Source organism: Passer montanus, unplaced genomic scaffold (assembly GCF_014805655.1).
Source record: "Passer montanus isolate IOZ18808 unplaced genomic scaffold, ASM1480565v1 scaffold28, whole genome shotgun sequence".
NCBI classification, from domain to species: domain Eukaryota; kingdom Metazoa; phylum Chordata; class Aves; order Passeriformes; family Passeridae; genus Passer; species Passer montanus.
The window spans coordinates 2,530,712-2,555,381 of NW_024367483.1; the positions used below are offsets into that span (position 1 = coordinate 2,530,712).

A 24,670-nucleotide genomic window follows, 5' to 3' on the forward strand; every position below is an offset into this window, starting at 1 on the left:
CAAGGTAACATTGCATCTGCAGTCAGGAAAACAACTTACTCTCAAAATTCCAGATTATAATCATCACACTTCAGCCTGAGTTTGTAAACTGCATTAGAAAGGAAGAGGAGTGAGGAGCTCCAGATCAGGGGAGATGTGGAATAAGATGCAAGAAACAACTCAGGAAGGGAAGGCAACCAAGGAGAAGGATGACTTCAAAACCAGCAGGAGTGGGTATCTGCACAGTGCTCTGGGAGACATCTCCCAGCACCACCACATTTTCCCAGGTCACCTGTCTCCACCTCTGCTGGAAGACATAGAGATACCCCCAACACTCAGAAATTGTTGTTTCCCTAGCCACATTTCCTAATACCAAGTTCAGCATTGAAAATTGCCTGATTTTAGCACCTGACAAATAGTTCAAGGTCTCCATATTTTCCCAGGTCACTTCTCTGTCCCCACCTCTGCTGAAAGACAGAGATACCCCCAACACTCAGAAATTGTTGTTTCCCTAGCCACATTTCCTAATACCAAGTTCAGCATTGAAAATTGCCTGATTTTAGCAGCTGACAAATAGTTCATGATCTCTCTCCTATAGATTTCCTTCTTATGGAAACTGAAAAATCAATCTTTGGAAATGAAGCAATGCAAACAAGTATCCTTAGAATCCGTCCAAATACTACACTTACAATAATTATTATTTTGCTGCTGTGTCGACAAATGTCGTAATAGTACAGTTTCCATAGTCATTATAACTTTGGCTTTCACAGTTCTGCATTCACACAGCTCTTACAAGAGAAGATGCATTCAACAAACAAAAAGGTTGAGATGTTTTGGAAAATTTTATGCTGCCTATAAAAAGGACATCAAAAGGGCTGTCCATTTATTGTAAGGTAAGATGTTTTTCTTATGTCTCCTTTCTCCCACAGATACTATGTAGACTGTCTGTCCACAACTGAAGCCTGGAAAAGATTCCTCTAACTGTGCAATACTGATGGCCAGTTGGTCAATACATGTTCTTAAGAAAACAGCCACCCAACAGCTCCTGTTCTCATATGTTTTGGTTGTTGTTTCTAATTGGTCTGAAATATGGGTTGGATTTTTCCCCTTAAAAGTGAAGTCCAGTTAGCACAAAAAATTTAAAGTCATAACATATTTCAGGCACTGTATGGTGACCAATACAATTAGGGGACTTTACAATGTTTCTTAAATAGTCAGAGCTCAAAATAAAAACCCAGGTTTCTTAACTTCCATGAAACTTAGCTCATATCCCAGAGAACTACTGATGTTGTCATCTTTAACAACTGTTGTTTTTTTGTTTTTTTTTTTTTCCTGAGAACACCATGAACATGTAAATTCATGCTCCACAGTAATTTCTCTCAATATTTTCAAGTCGCATTATCTCACTACAGTTTAAAACAGGAATGACCCAAACAAGCAACCACTGAAGTTTAAAAAATAGACTATTAGTGTTTACACAGCAGACTCAAGTGATTTACAAATGTCACTGGAAAGCAGACAGTTAGAGAAAGTTACAAAAATAAGAACTCTGAGTGTTTATAAAAATCATCATCAGGCATTATCTGGGGAGCACAGGCACTGACAGAAAATCAATGGCACTTCCAGTTCCTCAGCATCTGAGCTGAAAGCTGGCTTCTTTTCACTCAAGTATGCACTGAGCCCAGAACCATAATCTAAGTACCCCGATCAGAAGCCTAAAATTACATTCTTTGAGTATTCCTTTCAGAGCCTAACATCTGCCAAGTTGACTAATACAACTGATGCTTGAGCTCCCAAAGAACATCACAAATGCCATCAATCACTATCTCCAGGGGTTTAGGAGCACTACGTTTTAAAACAAAGCAATGACTGCAGAACAGAGAGTCCTCAAAAATTCTAGATTACTTTAGTTCATATAATTCAAAAATCAGGATACAAAACTGGAAGTAAAGACTGGAAGCATTTAAAGAAGCAAAATTTCAGAAGTTTTAAACACCAGCCAGAGTCAACTTTTATAACAACTAACTTTAATGTTAGAGTTATATATTATAAAATGTTAGAGTTATACACTATAAAATATAATATATAATGTTAACAAAGAAGCAAAATTTCAGAAGTTTTAAATACCAGTCAGAGTCAACTTTTATAATAACTAACTTTAATGTTAGAGTTATATATTATAAAATGTTAGAGTTATACACTATAAAATATAATATATAATGTTAAAGTTATATATTATAAAAAACACAGTCATTGTATCCCCTTTTAACATGAAAGGACCTACATGCAGCTTTACAATCCATCCATTTTATGTCATGACCCCCACCTTCACAATGATGAAATATTTGCCTAAGAGACCAGAGCTCTGCTGAAGCAGATGCAATGCTCCTGTGATAACTGGCTGATTACCTTTGAATAAAACAAACCCTCCTCCTTACCAGCTCAGCTGAGGTGAAACTGCTAAAGTTGCACTGGGAGAAGTTGGGAATGCACTCTGGAGAAAGCACATGCAGGGAACTGTGGTCACACAGGGGAGGAAATCTGAATTTTCTCAGAAGTTTACACACATCCTCCAGCTACAAGGAGTCCACAGGGATATTTAAAACCATTGTTCCCTTGATGCTGCTTATGATCATGAAATATTTACGGCCCATATGTTTTTGAAATAATGTTTTATATAAATCTTAAACCCTTAAATACATAATACAACACTTCTGTGCATAAAAAGAATTGATACCTCTCCCATTAAAATACAATGACAATTATAAAACCTGAGTTGCCAGCAACAAAACACATTAATAAGCAGGCAGAATTCCTTTTCATTGAACCCATATATTGGCATAAAAAATCCAACCTCTCAGAAAAAGAAAATTAAATAGTGTTAACTTCATCACAACTCCAGAGTTTAAAATAAAACTCTTATTATCAAACCATGAAGAAGAATATTTGTTTTCCTCATACAAGGTAACCAGACTTCTCTCAAAGCAACAAGTTCCCTCTCATCAGAATTTTATCCTCCCAAACACTATTCTGAGCTGAGAAAAAATTCTAAGCTAGGTTAAACTACTTACTTCCCATTCAGAACTGTCATTTCTCTTGCTTTCAGAATGAGTATTTTATTACCTCCAGAAAGGAACTAAAGCAAGAGATAGCATGATTAAGTTATAGTGGCTCAATGAGCTTCTTCAATGGCTTAGAATTTGGTCACATCTTAAGAGTGTGCCAAAAGGCAGATTGGCCCTGACACAAAATCTGTACTTCCCCACCAAATTTCAAAGTTCTGTTCTAACACACTAAGAAATTACAGAAAAGCTAGCTAAAATTTTTTACAATTTTGATATATTATGCTTTCTCCATTTGACTTGTTCTTGAGAACTGTTGTGACAGCTTGAATGAAATCTAAAACGGAAACAGGATCAGGCAGTGGCCCACATCTGCCAGGGAAAACTTCAACCCAAAAATAAATTATGAAGCTAGAAGTGCCAAAGGTATGCTCTGCCAGGAAAAAATGAGACTATTTATGGAGAGCTAGTGCCACCAGAGCTTCAGTAGTATCAGAAACATTACAGATAGAAAAAGTGGGGAAGGGAAATCTTACATAAAAAGTGTGGATGGTGCTCCAATAAAGTAGGTATGAATAATGCCCTGTATGGAGTAGGGTTAATGACAAAAGTGTTCCCAGGTCTCTAAAATCAAAGGGTGTAGCTTTTTATTTGTTTGGTTTTGTGGGTTTTTAAAATCCCACTAAATAGGTAAAGAAATATTGCATTTAATATCCATTCAATTCCACCAGAATATATCTGCACCAATTGATCATTTCCTACCTGTGTTCCCGTCCCCACTCTCCATCGATGGTTTACTGGTTTCTGACGGATTGTTCATTCTTGAGTCTGCATTAAAACAGAAAGAAAGATAAAACAATACAGCAAAAAATCCCCAAATCTGTTCATACCTTTTTGTTCAAGGGAAGTACACAACAGCAGAAATTTGCTATGTACTTTATCCTAATTAAGATTTATAACACAAAAAAAAAACCAACAACCAAAACACAATACTGAATCTTCCAGATAAATATTATTTCAAAATTTTCTATGACATTATTCTCATATGTGAAAACATGGTATTAAGGGAATAAAAGACAGCATGCTGGAGGGCAGTGATAGGTAGGAACTTAATTTTCAATACAATGACAGTCATGGAAGGAAAAAAAAGGAGGGGGGGAAGAAGGAACAATGATTACACCAAGATTCAAAAACATTAAGTCTGACCATCATGGCCTACATCATTCTCGTGTTTGTTCTCCCTGCCCCACCCCAACAACAGAAAGGAAATTCAGTCATTATAATTAAATGGATGTCATTTTCCTAATACTGCATTTCTATTTTACTGGAATGTCAGTGACATTAAGTTATTTTATATTTCCTATATATTCAGGCAAAACCATACAAATATAAAATAATTCCTCTTCTTTCTCCCTCTGGATGAATGTATTGAAAAGTCTGTTCCTGGTTTCAAAGCCTGTCAGCTGAATACAGTGCAATGCAGAGGGCCTCTCCAGATGGCAGACAGAGAATATAGCTTCCTTATATAGGAATCTATACAGATGTTCTGTGTACAGCATCAGCTTTCCAGCTTATTACCTCCTCATTCCTTGCCACCGACCCCAGTGTGCCACATTATCACAAACTAAAATTACAAAAAGAATCTCAAGACAGAACAGCTCATAAAATGAAGTGTAAGCAAATCCTTGAGCACACTCTTCCATTCCCATAATGAGCTAAAAGCAAGTTCAATGAGCTTAAAATGAACCCTTTACTCCAGGATATTCTCTCGCTAGGTGCTTAAAAGGTTACCTCTGTCATGTACTTTCATCAAAGCAGTGATTTCCAAAATACCAATAGGCTGAAGAAGAATACAGGAGCAGCATTAACTGTGCTGCATCTTTCCCCCAGACAGTTCCAAGAATCTCCAGACTGCCTGGCAGTCCATGAAAGCTGGAAATGAGAAGATGGACTATTGCCATGTGCCATCACCTGCTACTACCAGTGCACAGGAAAGACAGGGACCTGTTGGAGTGAGTTCAGAGGCCACCAAGATGATCAGAGGGCTGCAGCACCTCAGCCATGGGGAAAGGCTGAGAAAGCTGGGGTTGTGGAGCCTGGAGAAGACTCCATGAAGGCTTTACAGCAGCCTCCCAGTACCTTAAGAAGCCTGCAAGAGAGCTGGAGAGGGAATTTTGAGAAGGGCATGAAGTGACAGGGGAGAATGGCTTTAAACTGAAAGAAGGCAAGTTTGGACTGGATATTAGGAATAAATTCTTACTGGGAGGGTGGTGAGACACTGGAACAGGCTGCCCAGAGATGTGGTGGATGCCCCATCCTGAAAGATTTAAGGCCAGTTTGGATGGGGTTCTAAGCAACCTGATATACAGCAAGGTATCCCTGCCCATGGGAGGGGGGTTGGAGGGTTGAAAATGGATAATCTTTATGGTCCCTCCCAAACCAAATCATTCTATGATTCCATGATCAATATTTTTTAAACTAATATAATTTTTTACATGAACAACTGTGGCAGTTGAACCCAACAGAGCCTTGAAAATCCAGAGCACTGTAACAACCACAAAACTTCCCCTGACAAGCTAATACAACCTCTCCAGAGCCTCAACTCTTCTCAGAAAGTTCCTATGCCAATTCTTAAATCTTTCAAATGTTCAGCCACGTGTAAAAGAGATCTGGATTACCAGTGTTACCCTTAGTATAAAGGCAGATGTGTTAAACTGCTTGTTGAAAGGGGGAAGGGATGAGGAGAAACTGCAGCAGAGTGCTGTTGGCCCACACTTCAGCAAGTTTTGCCCCGTTTTTCACAACCTCTGCTTAGTACATTCAAGATACAAATTCAGAGTCTTGAAAAACAAGTTCTGCTAAGGTTGCAGGTACAGAACCTATTGCTTCCAGGCTCCTAATGTTGTCATTTTCCACTTCTGCATAGCATGATTCACACTCTAGAAAGAGAACATGGGTTCCACTGACTATACAGAAACGTCTGCTCTGGACTTGGCCCTCTCTGCTGAGAGATCCATGTTTCTATCTAGACATTGCATCTGTCTTAAATTGAGTTTATTGTTGTGACAACAGCACATTTGTTTGGAGTGATTATAGGCAACATGCATTTGATAATCAGCATTACTTCATTCCTTTACACACAAATGGCTTCTGAAATTTCACTTTAGAGAACACTAAATGGCAGTCCTTTGCTTTGGACACAAATACGAACAGTCTTTATCCAAGGGGAAAAAGAGCAGAGAGTTCTTACAAGTCAAATACATTTGGTGGAAACCAGGCTAACTCATGAGGCTACTGGACATAGGATGTAATTTTTAAGCCCAAGGTAGAAGAATAGCTTGAAGATACAACTGACCACGAATGGGAAGAGCACAGGCTGAGAAAGTTGTCTCTCAGAAACATGGAATTCATTTGCTGAACCACTTCAGAAAATTCATCTTAGAAAAACAACAGAGGGCCTCCTGTTTGTTGCAGGAATTGAAGTATTAGAGCCAAGAGCCTCCTGTTGCTAGTTTGTTGCAGGAATTGAAGTATTAGAGCCAAGGTGCAGGCTACTCATGATAGAATAAAGCAAAGCAAACTAAATCCAGAGGTGGGACACAGCTGTCCTGTGCACAGAACTCAAGCAGGGCAGTCACTGTTCCATCCCATGAGGAAGCTCACACAAGAAGCCTTCCTACATGATGAGCAAGTTTGCTCAGTCACACAAAGTTATAACTGTACAGACCTCTTTCCAAAAAGCAAGCCAGGACACGTTTTTCTGTCAGGCTATGCTGCAAAATACATTCTTCTAGAATAGGTTTTTTAGTACTAGACATACACAAAGTTTACTTAACTACCAAAAGCCTGTCTAAATGAAGAATATTTTATTGTCAAGATCCATCCTTAACAAAGACCTCAAACATTGCTATTGAGAAAAGCAGCAAGTTAGAAGAAGAAACATCTTTCTGGTAGTGCTCAGGTTCAAGCGAAGGATAGCATCCATTATTTCACCAGCTGACTATTTCTTGTTCAATCTGTGGGCCTTCTGCATGTAAAGCATCAAGAACAATGCAGCTATTTCCATTGCAAATGGTATGACATCCATCTGAAGCACAAAACTGCTACCAGCAAAACAGGCTCGTATCCGCGGGATACTCAACCTACCGATTCATTCTATGTTGAATAAAAAGGCTGCTTGGTTTATACGTGCTCGTGCAATTTCTGCTTCAAACTTAAAAGAATAAACAAATGAAGTGGGCTAAAAAAACCCCGAGCCTTAATGCCTTCACCTTTTTTTCTTCCTTTAGATCTTCCTTGGGTTTTAAATAAAGGCCCTGGGCTACAACTTCTGCCAACATTGTCTAAAAACAAACTCCCCAGAAGGAAGGATCGAAAGCAGCAGGTGCATGATTGAAATCAAACTCTCAGGAGTGAATACATTCCATGCTGCTACTCTGCTAGCAGGGCTGAGGTGTCGCCAGGCAGTGCTGTGCCAGCCTTTCACACACCCTCAGGAACATTTCCAAAGGCATTCAGGAGAAAGAAGCAGTGGACACTGGACCAACCTGAAGCATTATAAAGACTGCACACAGCTGGCAAAGCAAAGAAAATCATAACATGGTATAGACCATTAACTGTTTCCTTCCACCTATTAAAGTGGAATTGCCTGATACTCCATTTGCACCAGCAAAAAAGATTCATTTATGTGCATGGGAAAAACAAAGTTTAATGTGAGTGAAGACATGACAAGAATTATTTAGAAATTAATTTTCAAAACCCACATCATATTCAGAAACAAACATACTCAAACGTCTGCTTTAAAATTTACCATTCAAAAAAATATTCTTTTACTTAGAGATATAAGTTCTTACATGAACTTATATGATAGAATGAAAAGAATAATAAAAAAAATTATATATATATATACATATATATATATATATATACACACACACATTGGGGTTTGCGGGGAAAAGCCTTGAAAATAAATAAAGCCTATTGTAAAATTGAGATGATCCATTACTATAAATAACTTAAAGAGACACGAAGAAGGAATTACGGCATGTCTGTTCTGCAGTCCTGATGGAAACTCAGCGCAGGAAATATATTATCCCAGTAACCTTAAGCACAGCTTGCAACGGTATCAATGGCAACCACTGTGCACTCCCCCTTATTTTCTATTACACACGAAGAACCTTGCTGTATTAAAAATACACAGACATAACATACATGCTCTTGTGGAATGGCTCAATACAGTTCCTAAATTCCTTCAACACTCAGGCTCCCTGTCATTAATTTTAATGCTTTAACATGCATAACACACATATATGCAAGTCAAGCCCTGTGTTAGAAGGCAAATGCTTCTCAGACTTAAATCCTAAAAGCAAAAGGTCTGTATTAATATCACCCAAGTCTGTGCAGAGGAGCGAGGGAAAAGAGGGAAAACAAACAAACAAACAAACCAACCAAAGCATGTATTTCCCTGGTACAGATCGAGCTATCCATCTAGCAGGCAGCTATTTGCTGCCGATTCACTGGTGAGCTTCAGCCCCACAAATACCTTCTGCATATGTGATTAAGCCACTATGCATAGTCAATCTCCCAGCCTCGGTGTCCATAAGAAAGAGCTGAGCTGGTACCCACCTAGAACGTAGTCGCTGCAGTCCAGCATTGCTGTGGTATCCTCTACAGGTTCAGATAGTCCAAGGAACGGGAGAATGGCAATTTCTATCAAATCTACACTACTGCTCTCACTGAACATGAAAGGGAGTGGGGAGGTGGGGGGAGAAATACAACTTCAGTTACACCATAGCAATCTTCAACTGAACAGGGAAACTTCAGTTGCTGTGTGGAGTTTTAGTCTCTCCTACTAGCTGTGTCTGACATTGTCAAGGCGACTGAAGCGTGAAAAGTTCCCCTTTTTGTAATAAAATAGAAACAAAGATTGCAGCTGGCAGTTTCCATAATGAAGCTTAATCAGTATGCGCCTGATTAGGGCCTTATGCAAATCTCCTCTCGTTAGCACAGCAGCCAGCACTTTGAAGTCCATGAACAATTCATTTGCAGAGTACACTGAAAGCGCTCCCTGCATAATTTAAATCACGGTATAAATATTTATCAGCTCATTTGCATATTAATTGGCAGTGCATGAAGGGAAAAATTATCTCCCGAGTGCCAGCATAATAATTAGGGAACAAAATGAATTTTCTTCCAATAGCTTGGCTTCTCAGCCCTGACTCAAGCACAGTACCACAGGGGATCAGGGAGGGGAAGAGACAGAGTTCTGTTCAAATGCCACTGAAATGACACGTACAAATTAGAAACAACTCTACAGACTTAAGCACCTTTAATCTTATTCCTGCTGGCAACAATAACATCAGTAATAAAGGGGATTTGGAAAAAGCTTTCCACACAATCCAAATAATCCCACGAAAACAATTAGCAAGGTAGAAGCTGAACACAAAGCTGTCAAGCTGGTGCTTGCACATCTGCGTGGAGTTTTCCACACACGAACACGCACTGTCTCAGCAAGGTCCCAGGCAGGGAAGAGAGTCCTGCCAGGGCAAGGAAGTGGCACGATTCCCTTTAAAAGGCTAAAGAGCTTGGTGATTCATTATCGGGTAATCCCTTTGCCACGGCCAACTTAGCAGCAGTGGATATGTCAAGTATTGTGTAACATTTGACACCCATTAATCTATCCCGAGTGAAATCAAAATAGATTTAGTCTTTTGCTTTCCAATGACTTCCAAGAAAAAACCCAAAAATCTATTACTAATCCCTTCAAGCATGTACACAATATGGCTAAAGAAAGCTTATTTGCAGAGCTATGGTTTTTCAAAGGGGCACGTCACACCCACGTTGCATCTTTGAACCACTCAGTGATAACCAGAACGCGCTTGCTGCTGCGACCACAAAGTACACTGGAGCACTGGAGAACTGAGGAGAGGCTTTGGTCTGTGGAGAAATCAATCTTCTTTTCCAAAAGAGGTCCACAGAAGTAAGTGGACTAGCTATGAGGCTCTATTAAACCACTGCAAACAGTTTGTTTGCCACTCAAAAACTCGTGTCCTAAACAGCAAGAACATTTATATGAAAGTTCATGATGCAGCCATCACAAAATTTATTACTCCATATTCTGATCAGGAAAAGGTAGTATGATGATGCAGATGATTACAGGATTACAGGGTTGAGCCACCCACTTCCAGGTGCTAATGTGAATTCAAAGAGTAAGTAGTTTTTCTCTTTTTTTTTTTTCCTTTAAAAATATTGTAGCTGTACTTTTCTTCTCCTCATTTCTCAAGTGAATTCAAGCACCACCTCTACAAACAAGAGGGAGTGAAAGAAAAGGGACTTCTCAATCATCCAGTACTGACTGGAATTTATTTCCATGCTTGACCTCTTCTTCTGTTCAGGTTCATATCTCTACTTAACACAAGATGTTCCCAGCTATATATTTAACATGAGTGATCTACACTTGAAAAAGATTGCAAGAAGAGAGGTAGAAGGTGATCCCTACTACAGGGAGACAACTGCACGTGCTGAACAGGTTTTCCTAATACCTTGTTTCCAACCTGGTTTTCTACTCACTCACGTGTCCCACTGAGACCTCTGAGGCACACATTCATGGCTCACAGACCTTCAGCAAACTTCACTCCTGCATACGTATTTTTGGAGTGCACTGGGAGATAATCCGTTTGCTTTATCAGAAGAGCCTGGACACCAATGGTGTAACAAACCAGGTGCTTGACAAAGCAAGTGGCTGAGCTGAGGCAGCAGCAGAGCAGGACAGCAGAGCTCTCCTCAGACAGAGGGTGCTGTGCTGGTGGAACACAGGTGCAGCCGCGAGGGCGCAGGAAGTGACCGTTGGAATCGGGCACGCGTGTGGCCATGGCTGATCTGCCTCACAAACATCAACCCCCACACAAACCTTCACTGGAGCTGTAACACCCACTAACAGCCTAATTGAACTAAAAAAATATTGTTGTGTTGACCTGTCAAACTAACAACTGGCCAAAAAAAAAGAAGACAAATAAACAAAAGCCCTCCACAAACCAACCAGCCAACCAAAACCAAACACCACAAAAAACCCAAACCAGATGGTTCTTTCAGTGACCACTTGATTCTTTGACAATTTCATTATCTTACCTTTTATCTAAGTTCATAGAATCATAGAATGGTTTGGGTTGGAAGGGACCTTAATGATCAGGCTGCTCCAGCCCCCTGCCCTGGGCAGGGACACCTTCCACTAGACCAGGTTGCTCAAAGCCCCATCCAGCCTGGTCATGAACACTTCCAGGGATGGGGCATCCACTTTTTGTTTTGTTCTGGGGTTTTTGGGGATTTTTTTGGGTGGTCTTTTTTGGGGTTTTTTTTTTTTTTTTTTTTTAGATTTACCATTGACAGTCTTTTAATCTCTGCCCTAGTAGAGAAAAAAAATGTCTGGGGAGGAATGGTGCCTATCACTCTGCTCCAAAACCAGAGGTGGAATACATTAGTTTAATGTTCTCTTTAGGTTCTGCCACAACACTGCCCATTCTTTTCTTTATGGCTACTTATTAAAAGTTACTTAACACCCTGAACTAAGGATATACCTCTGGTACTCATGTTTAAGCAAAACAGCTTTGCTCACAGTTTCATTTTTTCTCCAAAGGCACCTCTCAGAAGAGAAAATGTTGCACCTTATGATAACTAAAAAGCTCGCCACATCCCATAAAACTACAGATATCTCAAAAATGTCTCTCTCCTCTTCAGCCAAGTCTACAGTTTTTACATTAATGATTTTCCCCCCATAATCCTATCCAAACTCTTTCTTAAAACCAAAGAAACTAACACAGAGCCAGGTAGGACATAGGTGGATTTTCTTCAGCCAGACACTTCAGAACCTGCAGACAACATATCAGGAGACTCTATCTCATTTACTTCTTTTTGTCACTTTCTATGTTTTTCCACACCATACCACTTCAAATGAATGTCTTCCTTTTGCAGTTTGCCCCACAAGTATGTTACTTTCTTTATTCAGTTATAATGACAATACCTGATTCCTTAATAACTCTGTTTTTGGAAAGGGAACATCATTTTTACCTGTAGACTATGCAACTCTTGTTTTTTTTTATATGGATGTGTTTCCATATATTACTAAAATGTCATTTACTACATGCCCTCCATGACAGCTAAGAAATTTCTACTCCTATCCAGCTCAGTGACAAGCATGACCTTTGCAAACTTCAGGGCTGACTTTCTGATGAGATTACCCAATAAACCAACTCATTATTTCCCTTTTAAACAGTGTACTTGGAGTAGAGTGCAAAGGAATACATACAAATGGAGTACAAAATGCAGGGAAAGGAAACACAGTATTAACTGCAACATTAGCATGACGCTTTCATAAGTGTATCAATGCTTAGGACATTTTACCTTGAAGGTACTACATTGTAACTCAAGACATTCCCAAGTCTCCATCTCACAAGCCAAATAAAACCTAAAAAAAATTTCAAATTTCAACAAACAGAACTCCAATGTGTTATTTTAAAAATTGTAAAAATCACATACTTCAACAAAATAAACTGTTATTAAAGTTGGCACTATCCTCTTAGAGTAATTATGGACAGACAACAGCCTGTTCATAGGTAGGGCTGCAAGCTAACTCTAATTTTAGCCACCACCTTTGACTGTGGCTAAGAGAATTGATTTTATCTGAAAATTGGTAAGTTTGCTCTGAAAGCCAAAAAGAGCAGTTGTCTGGAAAAGGCAAATAAAATTGGCCTGGTTTAGACTTACCAGCCATTAGGCAATTACTATGAATTGGAATTTTAGTCTACATCTAATTTTACTTCTCACAAACTCAAATCATAACTATCCTTTAAAACTTTCAACCACACAAAATGCCTTTCAAAATTCCTTTGTGTACATTTTTGAAGGAAATTAAGCATGTGGAGAGCTAAGCAGGAATGCTAATTTATCTTATCAGTGCAGGACAGCGGATACTTGTAAGCACCTGATACATTAATATAAAAGGGTTTGTTTGTGGCTTTGGTTTTTTATGCAACTTATTTTTGCCCACAGAAGGTAGCAACTACCATGGATTAAGTCTTTTTTTTTTCATAGAAAGAAAACTGTGTTGATGACAAATTTACAATACCACCACACAAGGAGGGAAGAAAAAAGGAGGGCAGTGATATGATGAGAGAAATAAAATAAATATCCTCATTCAAAAAATACAGAATTATAATGTCCACAAGCAAACAACCTTATTTGAAACTCACAGCTAGTTCTGCCACTCAGGTGTATCATCTGAACACTTTGCCCTACCCTCACTGCCTACAAGCCATGGAACATAAGAAAGCATCCCTATTATATTTACATTAAAGTTTTTCTTCCATCCTGTTGAATGTTTTCTTTTTAATAGCAAAGGATACATATTCAGTGCAGTCAACCCCTGTTATCTAAGTAAATGTTATTGTCATAACATTTACTTAGAAATGATGGAATATTTTGAAGAGCAGTAAACATCAGGTCTTTACATGTCCTGAATTAAGCTCTCCTGTTCCACTCATTATGTTTTCATGGTTTTCATGACTATTTCATAATGGCTTGAGACTTTTTCTTTCATGTTGTTTTTAGTGGTTTTTTGTTTATTTACATGCATCATAAGCACCGATTCCAGGAGCTTAATTCAAAAACCAACCTGAAGTGTCACGCCTTTGAAAACCAATTTGTGTTTAACTACCATGTTCCACCTGCCACAGAGCTGTTGCACATTAGCACATTTTATTGTCTTCAGGGCATTCACCTCCTTCCAATTTAACTTGAAGTTAGTATAGAAAATTAACAAATCATGCTGATTCCACCACACTTCTGGTATGGTGCAATACCACTACATATTCATTGTTCTAGTAAACTTGTATATGAAAACAATATGCAAACTTAAGCAGGATTATTTTAAAAGCACACACAAAAATTTCTTAAAATGTGACTATTGTATGGGAAACGCCTGTTTTGAATTTTTTGTCCACTTATGTAGTTCTCATTCTTCAAAATTATTGATTTGTAAATCCTAACCACTTCACACTGACAAGTATTGAGCACCTTGTGTAGATGTATTTTGTCTATTAGTTAACACCACTTGTATTTTATTACAGGATTTGCATGCCTCACATTGCTTTTCAAAAAAGGACTGCAGGACAAAATAAAGTCTGAAAAGACTGATGTGAAGTTACATGAACAAAACACAAGGGAGGGCTGGAGAACAAGATCAGTCAAACTTCAACATCTATCAGAATTAGGAAAAAAGGGACTTCAGGGTGCATGTCTATGTTATAGTGGTACTGAGGGGAAAAGAGGCCATATTACTTCCCCCTCTTCCCCAGCTTTCCCTCCCCACCAAACAAAACCCAAAACCAACCTCATTAAAAGCTTGCAAGCTTTTTTGGATGCTGCATCTTGGGGCAGCTGGAGAACCTGGAGCACCATCAGGCACCAGCCCTGTAAGGAACGGGGTGACCCCAAATTTCCCCTGGCAGGGAACACCAGCCAATCCTAACGTACCTCCTGGACCTAAGGTGGGGTCATTTGTCCCCACAGATGACATTTGTGGGAACGTGTCTTCCTCACTATTCTACTGAAATCATGCACACACATTTGAATGGGAAAGGTAAATGCAGTTCATACTGCCAAAACACCAAGCAATGAAGGTAGTTTCAAATTGTTATTGCAATATACAGTAAAAATACCAAATATTTCAGAAAAATAAATATTATCTAATACGCAAATCACAACACAATTGACTTGCCTTGACACAGAAGAGCATTTATGCCAAGCTCAAATATTGAGCAGAAATATTTATTTTACAGCTGTATGAATTATTACAGCCTGGAAGCATCACTGCATGTGCATTCCAACAGCATTAATTTTGCCTCCCTGTGTCCACTCACATAACGGGGACGGGCCCTCAAAGCTTAAAAACACTATTTTCAAACTCACCTGTAAATCAAAACATAATGCCTTATGCCAACATGCTGTTTCCCTGTTCTCCACTTTGCCAAAGTACCAATTACTAGTCTAGCTTGATGAACAGGGGCTCTACAAAGAAGAGACTAATTCAGTGTATGACCTAACCACACAGCACTGCTCAAATCCCAGAGCCTCCACACCACTTGTCATTAACTACACTACAGGTCACTCTCAAAATACATAAATCAAAGTCACGGGTTTAAGCTTACAATGAGTCCTGCTGGAGCCAACTGGATTCATCAATATCAACAGCCCTGATAGTATTTAGCTCTAGTTAGCTAATTAGAGTGTTTGACAAACAAATTAATAGCAAAAAGCACATGCAAAATCTCCGCAGTTCATCCTATGAATTGAAGTTGCACGGCTGTTGTGCTCACGCTTTGCAGGAACTGCTTTTGCTCTCTCTTCCTTAATAACTATCTCAAATCCAAGGAAGGATATTGCTTTAATGCCCTCAGCACACTGATCCAGACACTATTAACACCTGTAGGAACCACAAGACATGTCATGAGAATGCTTCTTTCTGAAGCTTAAATTATTTGATCTCAAAAGAGGAAAAGGCCAAATTCCAGACAAGCTGCTTTGTATGTTACAAATTGAACAAAAAATTGCCAGATGCAAGATCTGAAGAAAGAAACAGTTATTCACACTGCAGACACTGATTCCATCCATCAGCACACATATCCAAGAATCTATCATTTTGCCTGCTCAGAGCTAACACAAGACTGTATTTGCTATCAGCCAGGGAAAAAAAAATAATACAGAGTGCTTGGGCATCTGGGTCTTTAATTTACAATAATTTAGGAACAGCAGAAAGTGAGAACCACGGGATAACTACACATATAAAGCACGATCTACGTGAGCTTTTTCACGAGATGCTCACAAGCCCTGTTTTGCCCATTTTAGCACCTATGCTGTGCTAAAGCAGAAAAGGCATTGATCAGCTTTTCCAAGAAATAACCACAAGAAGGATTTTACTAGAAACAATGAAGGGCAGCATGACTGACACCTGTGGCTGTGTTTGCAGAGGATTTGCTGGGAAGACATGCACGTTGGATTTGCAGGCCCATGGACACACCACTGAAGAGAGGAATGTCTTGTTTATTTCTCCAGAAATCACAGAAGAGATAAACTTTTGTACACTACCTCGTTTTTTGTAACTTATTTTGATTTGAGCTATTAGCTTGACAGGGGCAGAATGCTCTCAGAAGAAAAGAAAAATCTTGATCTACTTAAAAATTACAGAGTAAAAGAAGACAATTCAAAAAATTAGGTCCAAAGGCCTAACCAAAAATTTTCAAATGTGATGCTTAAAATACTCAAATTCTTAGTTTCCAATTCCTCAATAAAACACAAGTCTCACATATGCATATTTCTTTTGTTTTTCTTTTTTCCACAGAGAAATCAAAAATTAAAACCAGGACACTTAATTTAGGGCCCTGTCAGTACCACAACCATGGGCCATCAATGCTGAGGCAGCAAAAAGCAGCATTGCTGCCCTGCTGCCTCCTACACAGCTACACAGGAGCTGCTCTGCCTTAAAACCACTCCAACTGCAAGGAGAAATACTAACCCAAATCTGCTTTTTAACCCAAGAGGGAGAAATGTTTACCCTGATGAAACACAAAGGCAGCAAGGACACAGAAACAAACAAATTGGAGAGATGGTTCCAGCAGGAATATTGCCTTATAACTTTCACTGTCTACAGCTTCAATCCACTCCTGTGTTACACATCCATCTTATTAATTTTGTCATGAAAATTGTGTGACAAACAGAAGAAATTAAAAATTAAAATCCCACAACAACTGTTTATTTCCTCTTTGGGACACTGACTCTCAGCACTAATGCTGACAACTTTTATCAAGTACATTCACATATGCACATACCCCACCAATGCCACTCCGGAGAATACTCTGATTTCTGGTCTCACACAGGCCATTTCCATGCTCAAAAATGGAAATGTGATTCCTACACCATAAAATTTAACTACAGAATTACTTATTTTCATCAGCTGCATTGAAGAAGGCATTAGAATTGCAAGGTTTTGAAAGTAAAGAAAATGAGTTGTTGACTGACAGAAGCAGCAGCAGAGTAACAAATACAATTATACAAATAAGTAGTTTAGCACAGACCCAGCTTAGAGCACTAAACCCCAAATTCAAGGAACTGCTCACATAAGAATTTAAAAAATAACTACTAATAACCCTAAGATGTCATAGTAGACCAATCTACAGAAATTAAACAAGTACACCTCATAAATGTCCGAGATCTCTGTATAAAACCACTGTAGGCTGATCTAGAGCATCAAGCCTGGCTGAAAACTGGAATTCTCAAGGGACACCACAGCTCTGGTGACATTAACAGATCAGAACTGAAGCTGTTTACAAGCAACCACACAATAATCCTCAGGATGTTTTAAATACATACACACACACATTCTGGTGACATTAACAACGGATCAGAACTGAAGCTGTTTACAAGCAACCACACAATAATCCTCAGGATGTTTTAAATACATACACACACACACACATATATATATTATATATAAACATATATATACTTTTTTACTTACACATATTTTACATTTTATATAGAACATGTATACTATATTATAAAAATATACGTAATATATTTATATTAGGGTTTTTTAAAATAAGGTAGTGTTCTCAGATTTTTCAAAGCTTCTAAGCCTACTCCTCTGAAAACAGTTTACATGTTGTTTTCCTGCAGAAAGGCACCACAACAGTGCCAACCCAGTGGAAGAAATAACATAAAGAGCAAGTCAGCATACAGTGCTGTTTTCATCACTTTTGTCCGGTCTTGATCAAAAGGCAAGTTGCTGTAGTGAGAATGAACAAGCAAGGAAAAAAATAAAGCCCCTAAGTGCCAGGATACCATCATCCCCAAAAATCCAGCCACGAACAGCCCAAGAGCTGCCAACTGACCACTGCTGCTGACTTGAATGAAAATCACTCCCCAGCCTTCTTAGGAAGTCAGTCACCACCGAAAGAAGAGCAATTCAGTATTCAGAAAAAGCCCCTCAAGCTAAGCTCTCCAGCAACACTCAATATTGCACTGACATTTTAATACTGCACTGAGTTGATCTAACATGCCATTTTAAAAGAAGGACCTGTATTCCACATTGCTTTCACAATCCCTCACCATCACAGAGAGATTACTCATTAAAAATGCAGAGAAAGTTAGCAAATTCTATGGGATTTAACTAAGTCAGAGACAATTAAAAAAAAAATCCTCTGTTACATTCCATTTCCAACAAGCCTCACAACACTGGTGAAATGCATGTAAAAAGGTTACAAAATTCAGAGCCCTGCATGAGCCTGCAAGAAGCGTGAATACGAGCATCTTTTCCATCCAATGTCACAGTCTCAAAATGACAAGCCCTTTTTTGCCTGCCTACCAGTGAGTCTACACTCCTCTTTTCTTCTTTTGAATTTTCCCCAAGTTAAATTGAATGCAAATAAGCCAGGTGTGGTCCCCAGAGCAGTAATCTGCAGATAGTCCCCACCGAGTTCCCATAGCAACTTGCACAGCTGGCCACGAGAAAGAGGTTGTATCTGCTTCATATTGGCTACAGAGTTTAAACACTCAGCAAGTGAAACACCAATTACTGCATCTTGTAAAGGAAACATCTACTAAAAAGCACATCCATTTTTCCTTGATTAACACAGGAAAATAAACCTCTGGATATGTTCCTAGTCCAGCAATTGCTCAGCATGTAAAGTGAGTATTTGTTATTTAGAAGAGGTGATGCCTGTGAAGGAAATGGTTTCTCTTTCCTGCTGCAAGGAACTGAAGTTCAAGAAACACTACAGCATTTGGAAAATGCCTGTCATTCTGTACCGTGCCATCAAAAAAAAAACATAGCTGGAAGAGAAAAGTCAGAAACTCAAATCCTTCTGGACAAGTTATAAGACTTCCACAAGACAGTACTCTCTGACAAGTGCTTTGTAATATTTCCAATTTTTACTGTACTCTTTCTGTATCAGCTTTTGAAGTCTCAGTGTAAAAGTCCCAAGTTACTGTGACTGACAAACAGCTGTTCATTCCACACAAAACCTGCCCTTTGTTCCTTACTTACAAACACAGATCCCTCCTTCTATTAATTCCATGCCTTTCTGCATCCTGCATGCACAGCTCTCTACTTTAGCCTGCAGCTCTTCACCCCAGCCTTCTCACTGTTTCCAAACCATTTCTCACCAAATCCATACCAGCTGGCTAAACAACCAGGGAGAAGGCACTGGGGCTGGTTTGGAACCAGGGGAGGACTGTCTGGCCACACGTATGTACTGGATAGTCAACCCACCAGAAAAGCCACACAGATAAGGACCAGGCTTTCCCTGCTTTTCCTTTGACACAGCCACAAAGAAGAAATCTCTCCTTTCCTCAGACTGAGGCTTCAGGTAAGAACAAGGCTTAGGGGAAAGGATGGGCCCAAGTATCCCTGCTAATATCCTATGGCTCTTGGGAAGCAGGAACACAGATGGTACCTAAGACACTGCCCACCCTCTCCCATCCCCAATTACAAAATCAAAGACTTTTTGGGGCAGAGGATGTTGCTAAACATGAAGTAACCTCAACAGATTTTTCTCTGCCATGAATCTGCACTAACATCCCATTGAAGCCCTGCAAACTTTGAGGAATCAGCCTGCAGCAAGGAGTCCTACAGTCTAGACATACAATAAACATTCTTTTCTATTTTGCTTTGAATCTGTCTTCTTCTGCAGCACCATTTTAATGTCTCCTACTTGTTGCACAATAAGAATCCATGAACTGTAAGCTTCTATTCCCTCTCCATGACACTTCAGTGACTTCTGCCATATCCCCCCCTTAGCTCTATGTTCTAGGATGATAACAGTCTACACAGCTGTCCATTAACTGTGAATGGATTCCATAAAATAATTCCTAATGCTGCTTTTCTACATATTTTTTAATGTCTAAGGAGAAGAGCTGCACAGTCTAGTACCTAAGAGAAAGAAGCACTAATGGATTGTGGCACAATGCTATTTCTTCTTATATTTCTTTGCACTCTGATCTTTCCTTGTTAAGTCCTAGCATTTGATTGGCTTTTTGACTACTTGTTGGGCATGACAATACAGCAGCTATTTCCATGAGCAATTGTAACATAAAAGATCTCATACATGAAGCATTAGGAATCCCTATATTAACTGCACATAAACTCAGGATCTTATCTCTTGTTCAACAGGAACTTAGTATCATTGAAACATCTGTTCAATTTGGTTAAAATTGAGGGAGAGTGGAAAGGAAAAGCCAGAAAGACATAACACAAACCTCTCTTTCATTTGGAAATCTGGTTAAGTAAAAATAACAACATGATGCTTATCAGTCCTCAAAAGAGCAGGAGGTTGATAAGAAACAGCCTCAGTATCAGTCACTCCTGTTTGTGCTGACCTTACAAAATGTCTGTCCTTGTACCTGACATAACCATCTCTCAGTGATCCCTATTCTTCAAGGAGGACATGGCAAGCTTACCCAGGAACATTCAGCCTGTAACTTCACAAGAGGCCACCATTATGCCACTTGTCCCATATGAGAATGTATATTTATCTAGGAAAGGGTAAATATAAACAGGAGCAGTTCAATGTGCATATTGGACATTAGCTATAAATTTTATTCCTCCATAACACATACAAGACACTGTACAAATGTGAGCTCGTCCCATTATTCCACCTGTGGGAACTAACTTGAATCCATCACTAACTTGAAAGCTGCTCATTTGCTTAAGTACTTTCAGTTTTCTTCTCCACCTTTTCTGCCTTCCAGACTTCTTTTCTTTTTCTAATCAGCAGCACTTCAAAGAAACAGCTGAGCTGGTGGCATTAAAATGGCCAGAGAAACACACAAAGCTTTAGCAGGGCACAACCACTGAGCAAGAGAAACATGCCATTTAGTGTTAAAAATGATGACTGTAAGCCCACTCAGTTGGGGGAAAAAGAAAAAATCACAATTCATTAGAAGGAAGGAAAAAATAATATTCCCCTATACACCTGGCATAATTTGCACTTTAAGAACCACACCATATTAACATTGACAGTCCACTGCATATTAATAAAAGCCAAAGACTTAAAAACTGAAGGCATTCCGTCTGTATTTCAAGCCAGTAAATTTGCACATTTTACAGGAAGAAATAAAAGGGGCATTCCTATTCCAGACAACTGGCAGAGTCTGGAACCTGAGAGGCTAAAAAATGGAGATATTTTACACTGAAAGTGAACATGCAATTTTGAAAGAATTAGTAGTAATACCAGCTAATACTGGTATAACAAATAAATATTTAATGTCAGGTGTTAAGGAGGAGACACTCTAAATGCAAATTTACCCAAGCACACACACACGTGTGCTCTCTGCTCTCACTCATATGTATCCCTTACACCAACAAAGAGGCAAGTTTTATACATCTCAAAAATATAGAAGATTTAAGTACATATTGATTCTGTCCTCTACAGCTCTTATCTCTGCTGTGGTTTCTTTCATGATATTAGCTGCATGCTGAGGACAAACTTGCACTGAAATTGCCCATATGCAATTCAAATGTCATTTGACCAACCCTCCATGGTACTGGCCATGAACAGCTTAAACAGGGGATGGAGAGGAAGAGAGAAGATAATAGGGAAGAGTGAAAGTTTTGCTTTCTGATGAGATCTGGAGACAAACACAACATTTCTGTAATAAAAGGAGACCATTGAGCACCTCCTGTGTAACTTCAGTCTCAACCTGCAGGTGATGGATGGGATTAAGAACAGTCTCATTAACACACTCTAATAGACAGAGCTATAAACCATTTTCTTAGCTTCAGCTGTTAACTGGCAGTTCATTTATATAAGGTATGCCCTAGGACTGAAATCACCAGCATCAGTTTCCAGTAACAGGATCTTACTGTTCACCTTGGGCTGGTTCAAGAGGCTCCCTTAACCATAAGACCCCTTAGACTCAGTGAGCAAGTCACCGTTCAAAAAGTTTGACTTGTAACCAAAAATTCTGAATTTTAAATTCAGTTTGACAGGCTTTTCACGTTCTGAATCCATCACATCTTTGGCTCTGTTAGCAACTCTCCTGATGGTACAAATTTCCTAGCAGCACTGTAAGGTCAGACTCAACCATATTTGTAACTCAAGTATTGTGTTATCATAGGTATTGCCTCACTCCAAAAGCCATTTCCTGACTCTAATTCATCACGATTCAGCTCATTTTTAGAGTGCACGTGTTTCAGAGCACAAGCTCCTCTACCAAAAGTGAAACCTACATCTTTTTTTGCTAGGTGTTTAGCAGACACTCTATTTAGAATTAAAATACATGGGTAAGTTCCCAGAAAAAAAAAATTGGTGACTTAGACCCCTTTGGGGTAATGGACCTGATAGCAGCAACTCCACCAATATTTGCATCCAATGAAAACTTCACCACTAAAGCTTCCATGCTTCTTCCTGATCACTGGCAGATACAGAAAGCGCTTGCTGAAAAAAAAAGACACAGCCAGTAGATTTTGACTTTCCATTAACAACTGTATTGAAATTTTTCAGTTGTCCTGTCCTTAATCCTTTTAGTACGTGTTACTATTGATTTTGTATCACTTTAATTTGGTAATCAATGAAGTAAGCCATTCTAAATCAGATACATTATAAAAGAGTGCATTTTATCAATACAATTACAAAACAGAGCTTTAATCTTAACAAGAACTGAAAAGGCTTACAGCAAATTCATCTGAAAAGACTTTCTCTCCTACCACAGAAAATTGTATGAATTGACATTAGATTATTTTTATTGACCAAAAATTGTCTATCAGCAAATAAAATTATCTAGTTACTCAAGCGAGTGCAACTGACCTCCAGCTTTTAAAATAAAACTGCCCCATTTTTTGACATTATTGACTCACTCATTTTTCCACCCCCTCTCTGCAGCTTCCTTAGTGACTTAAGATTTACCAACATCAACAAACACTTAAAATCAACAAATTAGAGAGGTTTTTTCCCAGTCAGTCTAAACTACTAAATGCAAGCTGCCTTGTCTCACAGATTTTAGAAATCCAACTCTTACAGTCTCTCTAGCATTCCTCTTCCTCCCCACTCCCACTTAACTTTGAGAATGGCATTTTTAGGAAACACTCAAAGCCACTCAAAAGCAGGTGAGCAGGTTGTGATCTGTGTAAGAACAGAGGTCCTCGCCCTTCTGCACATTTCAGAAAGTGTCCAAGGAATAGAACTCCATGGGCTGGTCAGTCAGCCTAACAACTGTCTCTCACCAAAGAGGGAAATGGAAATTCCATTATTTCCTCTATTTTGGGGGCTTGGTGTGGCTTTTTGGCACTACTTTATCAGGCCAGAGAGGTGTCTAAGTAGTGCAGAAGCTGATAAATGGGGAGAAGGGGGAGAAGGGGGAGGGAGAGGTGCTGTTATGGTGGCTCACTTTGGCTCTCTCTACCTGCAGAGACATTTATTCTCCAACATGCAATCACATCAAGTCTTGTATGCAAATTTTGAAATAAAGGCATTCACTGGTATTACGTGAGCTTTATCAGCTTGCTAAACACCATCAGGAAAAAGAGACCAGGGTATTCCAAGCAATTCCTCGTGTACTTGTATTCCATTAGCTTGAGAAAGATAATTCCATGTGTCTACATCAGACAGTGCTTCCCAAGCCATGCCACTGCCTCTCCTCCTTATTTGCTAACCAGGACATGACCACTGTGGAGAGAAAAAAACAGACTGCTATTTCAGAAGGAGAGTACAGAGAGCAAACTGACAAAGCTAGAGCTGGAATCCTCCTCAGCCAGACCTCCATTTCGACCCCTCTTTGCCTCATCAGGAGCAGGGAAGCTGTTTAAGGTATTTATTATGATTATTCTTCAATAGCAGAGTACAGACAGCATGAGTATGCTGATGCATGCTTTTGCTGATGGATAGCAGATACCCAGTAGCAGAGGTACAATTTTAGATAAGTCCTCTGAGTTTATTCTTTCATTTCCCTCATTTTTGTATTTAAATACTAGCCATCAATACTTGTCCATTTACCGTAAGTTGTTCTCTTGGAGATTATTTGGCTGCAAGAGTCAACAGGCAGACTACAACACCAGGAAGTCTCTTCAAACAGCATTCCTCATAATTCCTATTCCATATTTTACTTCACTATGGAAGTTCAAAGTCTACAGTATTACTTCAGTTGACAACTAATCTACCCTGTGTGTGCAGTGAATCATCAGTTTGCCTATTAAATTAACAATCAAATTAATGATTAATTTATTAGGGGTTTTGTTCTGCTAATTACAGAAACATATGTATCACACTATAAAGGCCCTTTTTATTGCTGCTGAGATCACCTTATTTGGTTTGAGCACCAATTTTTATTAATAACTTTTTTTTTAATTATCACACTTGAAATCAGACATACATCCAGTTCTCAATCATGTGCCCACTATTTTAGCCAAATTTTTAAACCTCCCCAACCCCAATTTGATGTCCACTATGCTCATCAAAAATGTCACCACACACCCCTACTGCAAATAATCACCCTTGCTATTTCTTTGTCAGGTTTCTGGTTACACTTTCATGGTGGCAGACCCTGGCCTTTCTCCAGAGGCTCTCTCTCCTGGAAAGACATCTCGT

At 39.1% G+C, this 24,670-nt stretch overlaps 1 protein-coding gene across 10 annotated transcripts in view; it reads right to left on the reverse strand.

The window, feature by feature from the left end:
• Nucleotides 1-24,670, reverse strand: part of POU2F1 (POU class 2 homeobox 1) — a 113,126-nt gene that overhangs the window by 49,454 nt on the left and 39,002 nt on the right. For 4 of the 10 annotated variants that reach the window (XM_039713141.1, XM_039713140.1, XM_039713136.1 and 1 more), the window contains exons 1-2: nt 8,667-8,733; nt 3,804-3,869 (exon numbers count right to left, since the gene is read on the reverse strand). In XM_039713141.1, coding sequence (XP_039569075.1) covers nt 3,804-3,869; nt 8,667-8,694 — 94 coding nt within the window. In that variant the 5' untranslated portion in view covers nt 8,695-8,733. Of the gene's footprint in view, nt 1-3,803; nt 3,870-8,666; nt 8,738-24,670 lie in introns of those variants that run through there. The other 6 variants (XM_039713138.1, XM_039713135.1, XM_039713139.1 and 3 more) reach the window with 3 other exon arrangements.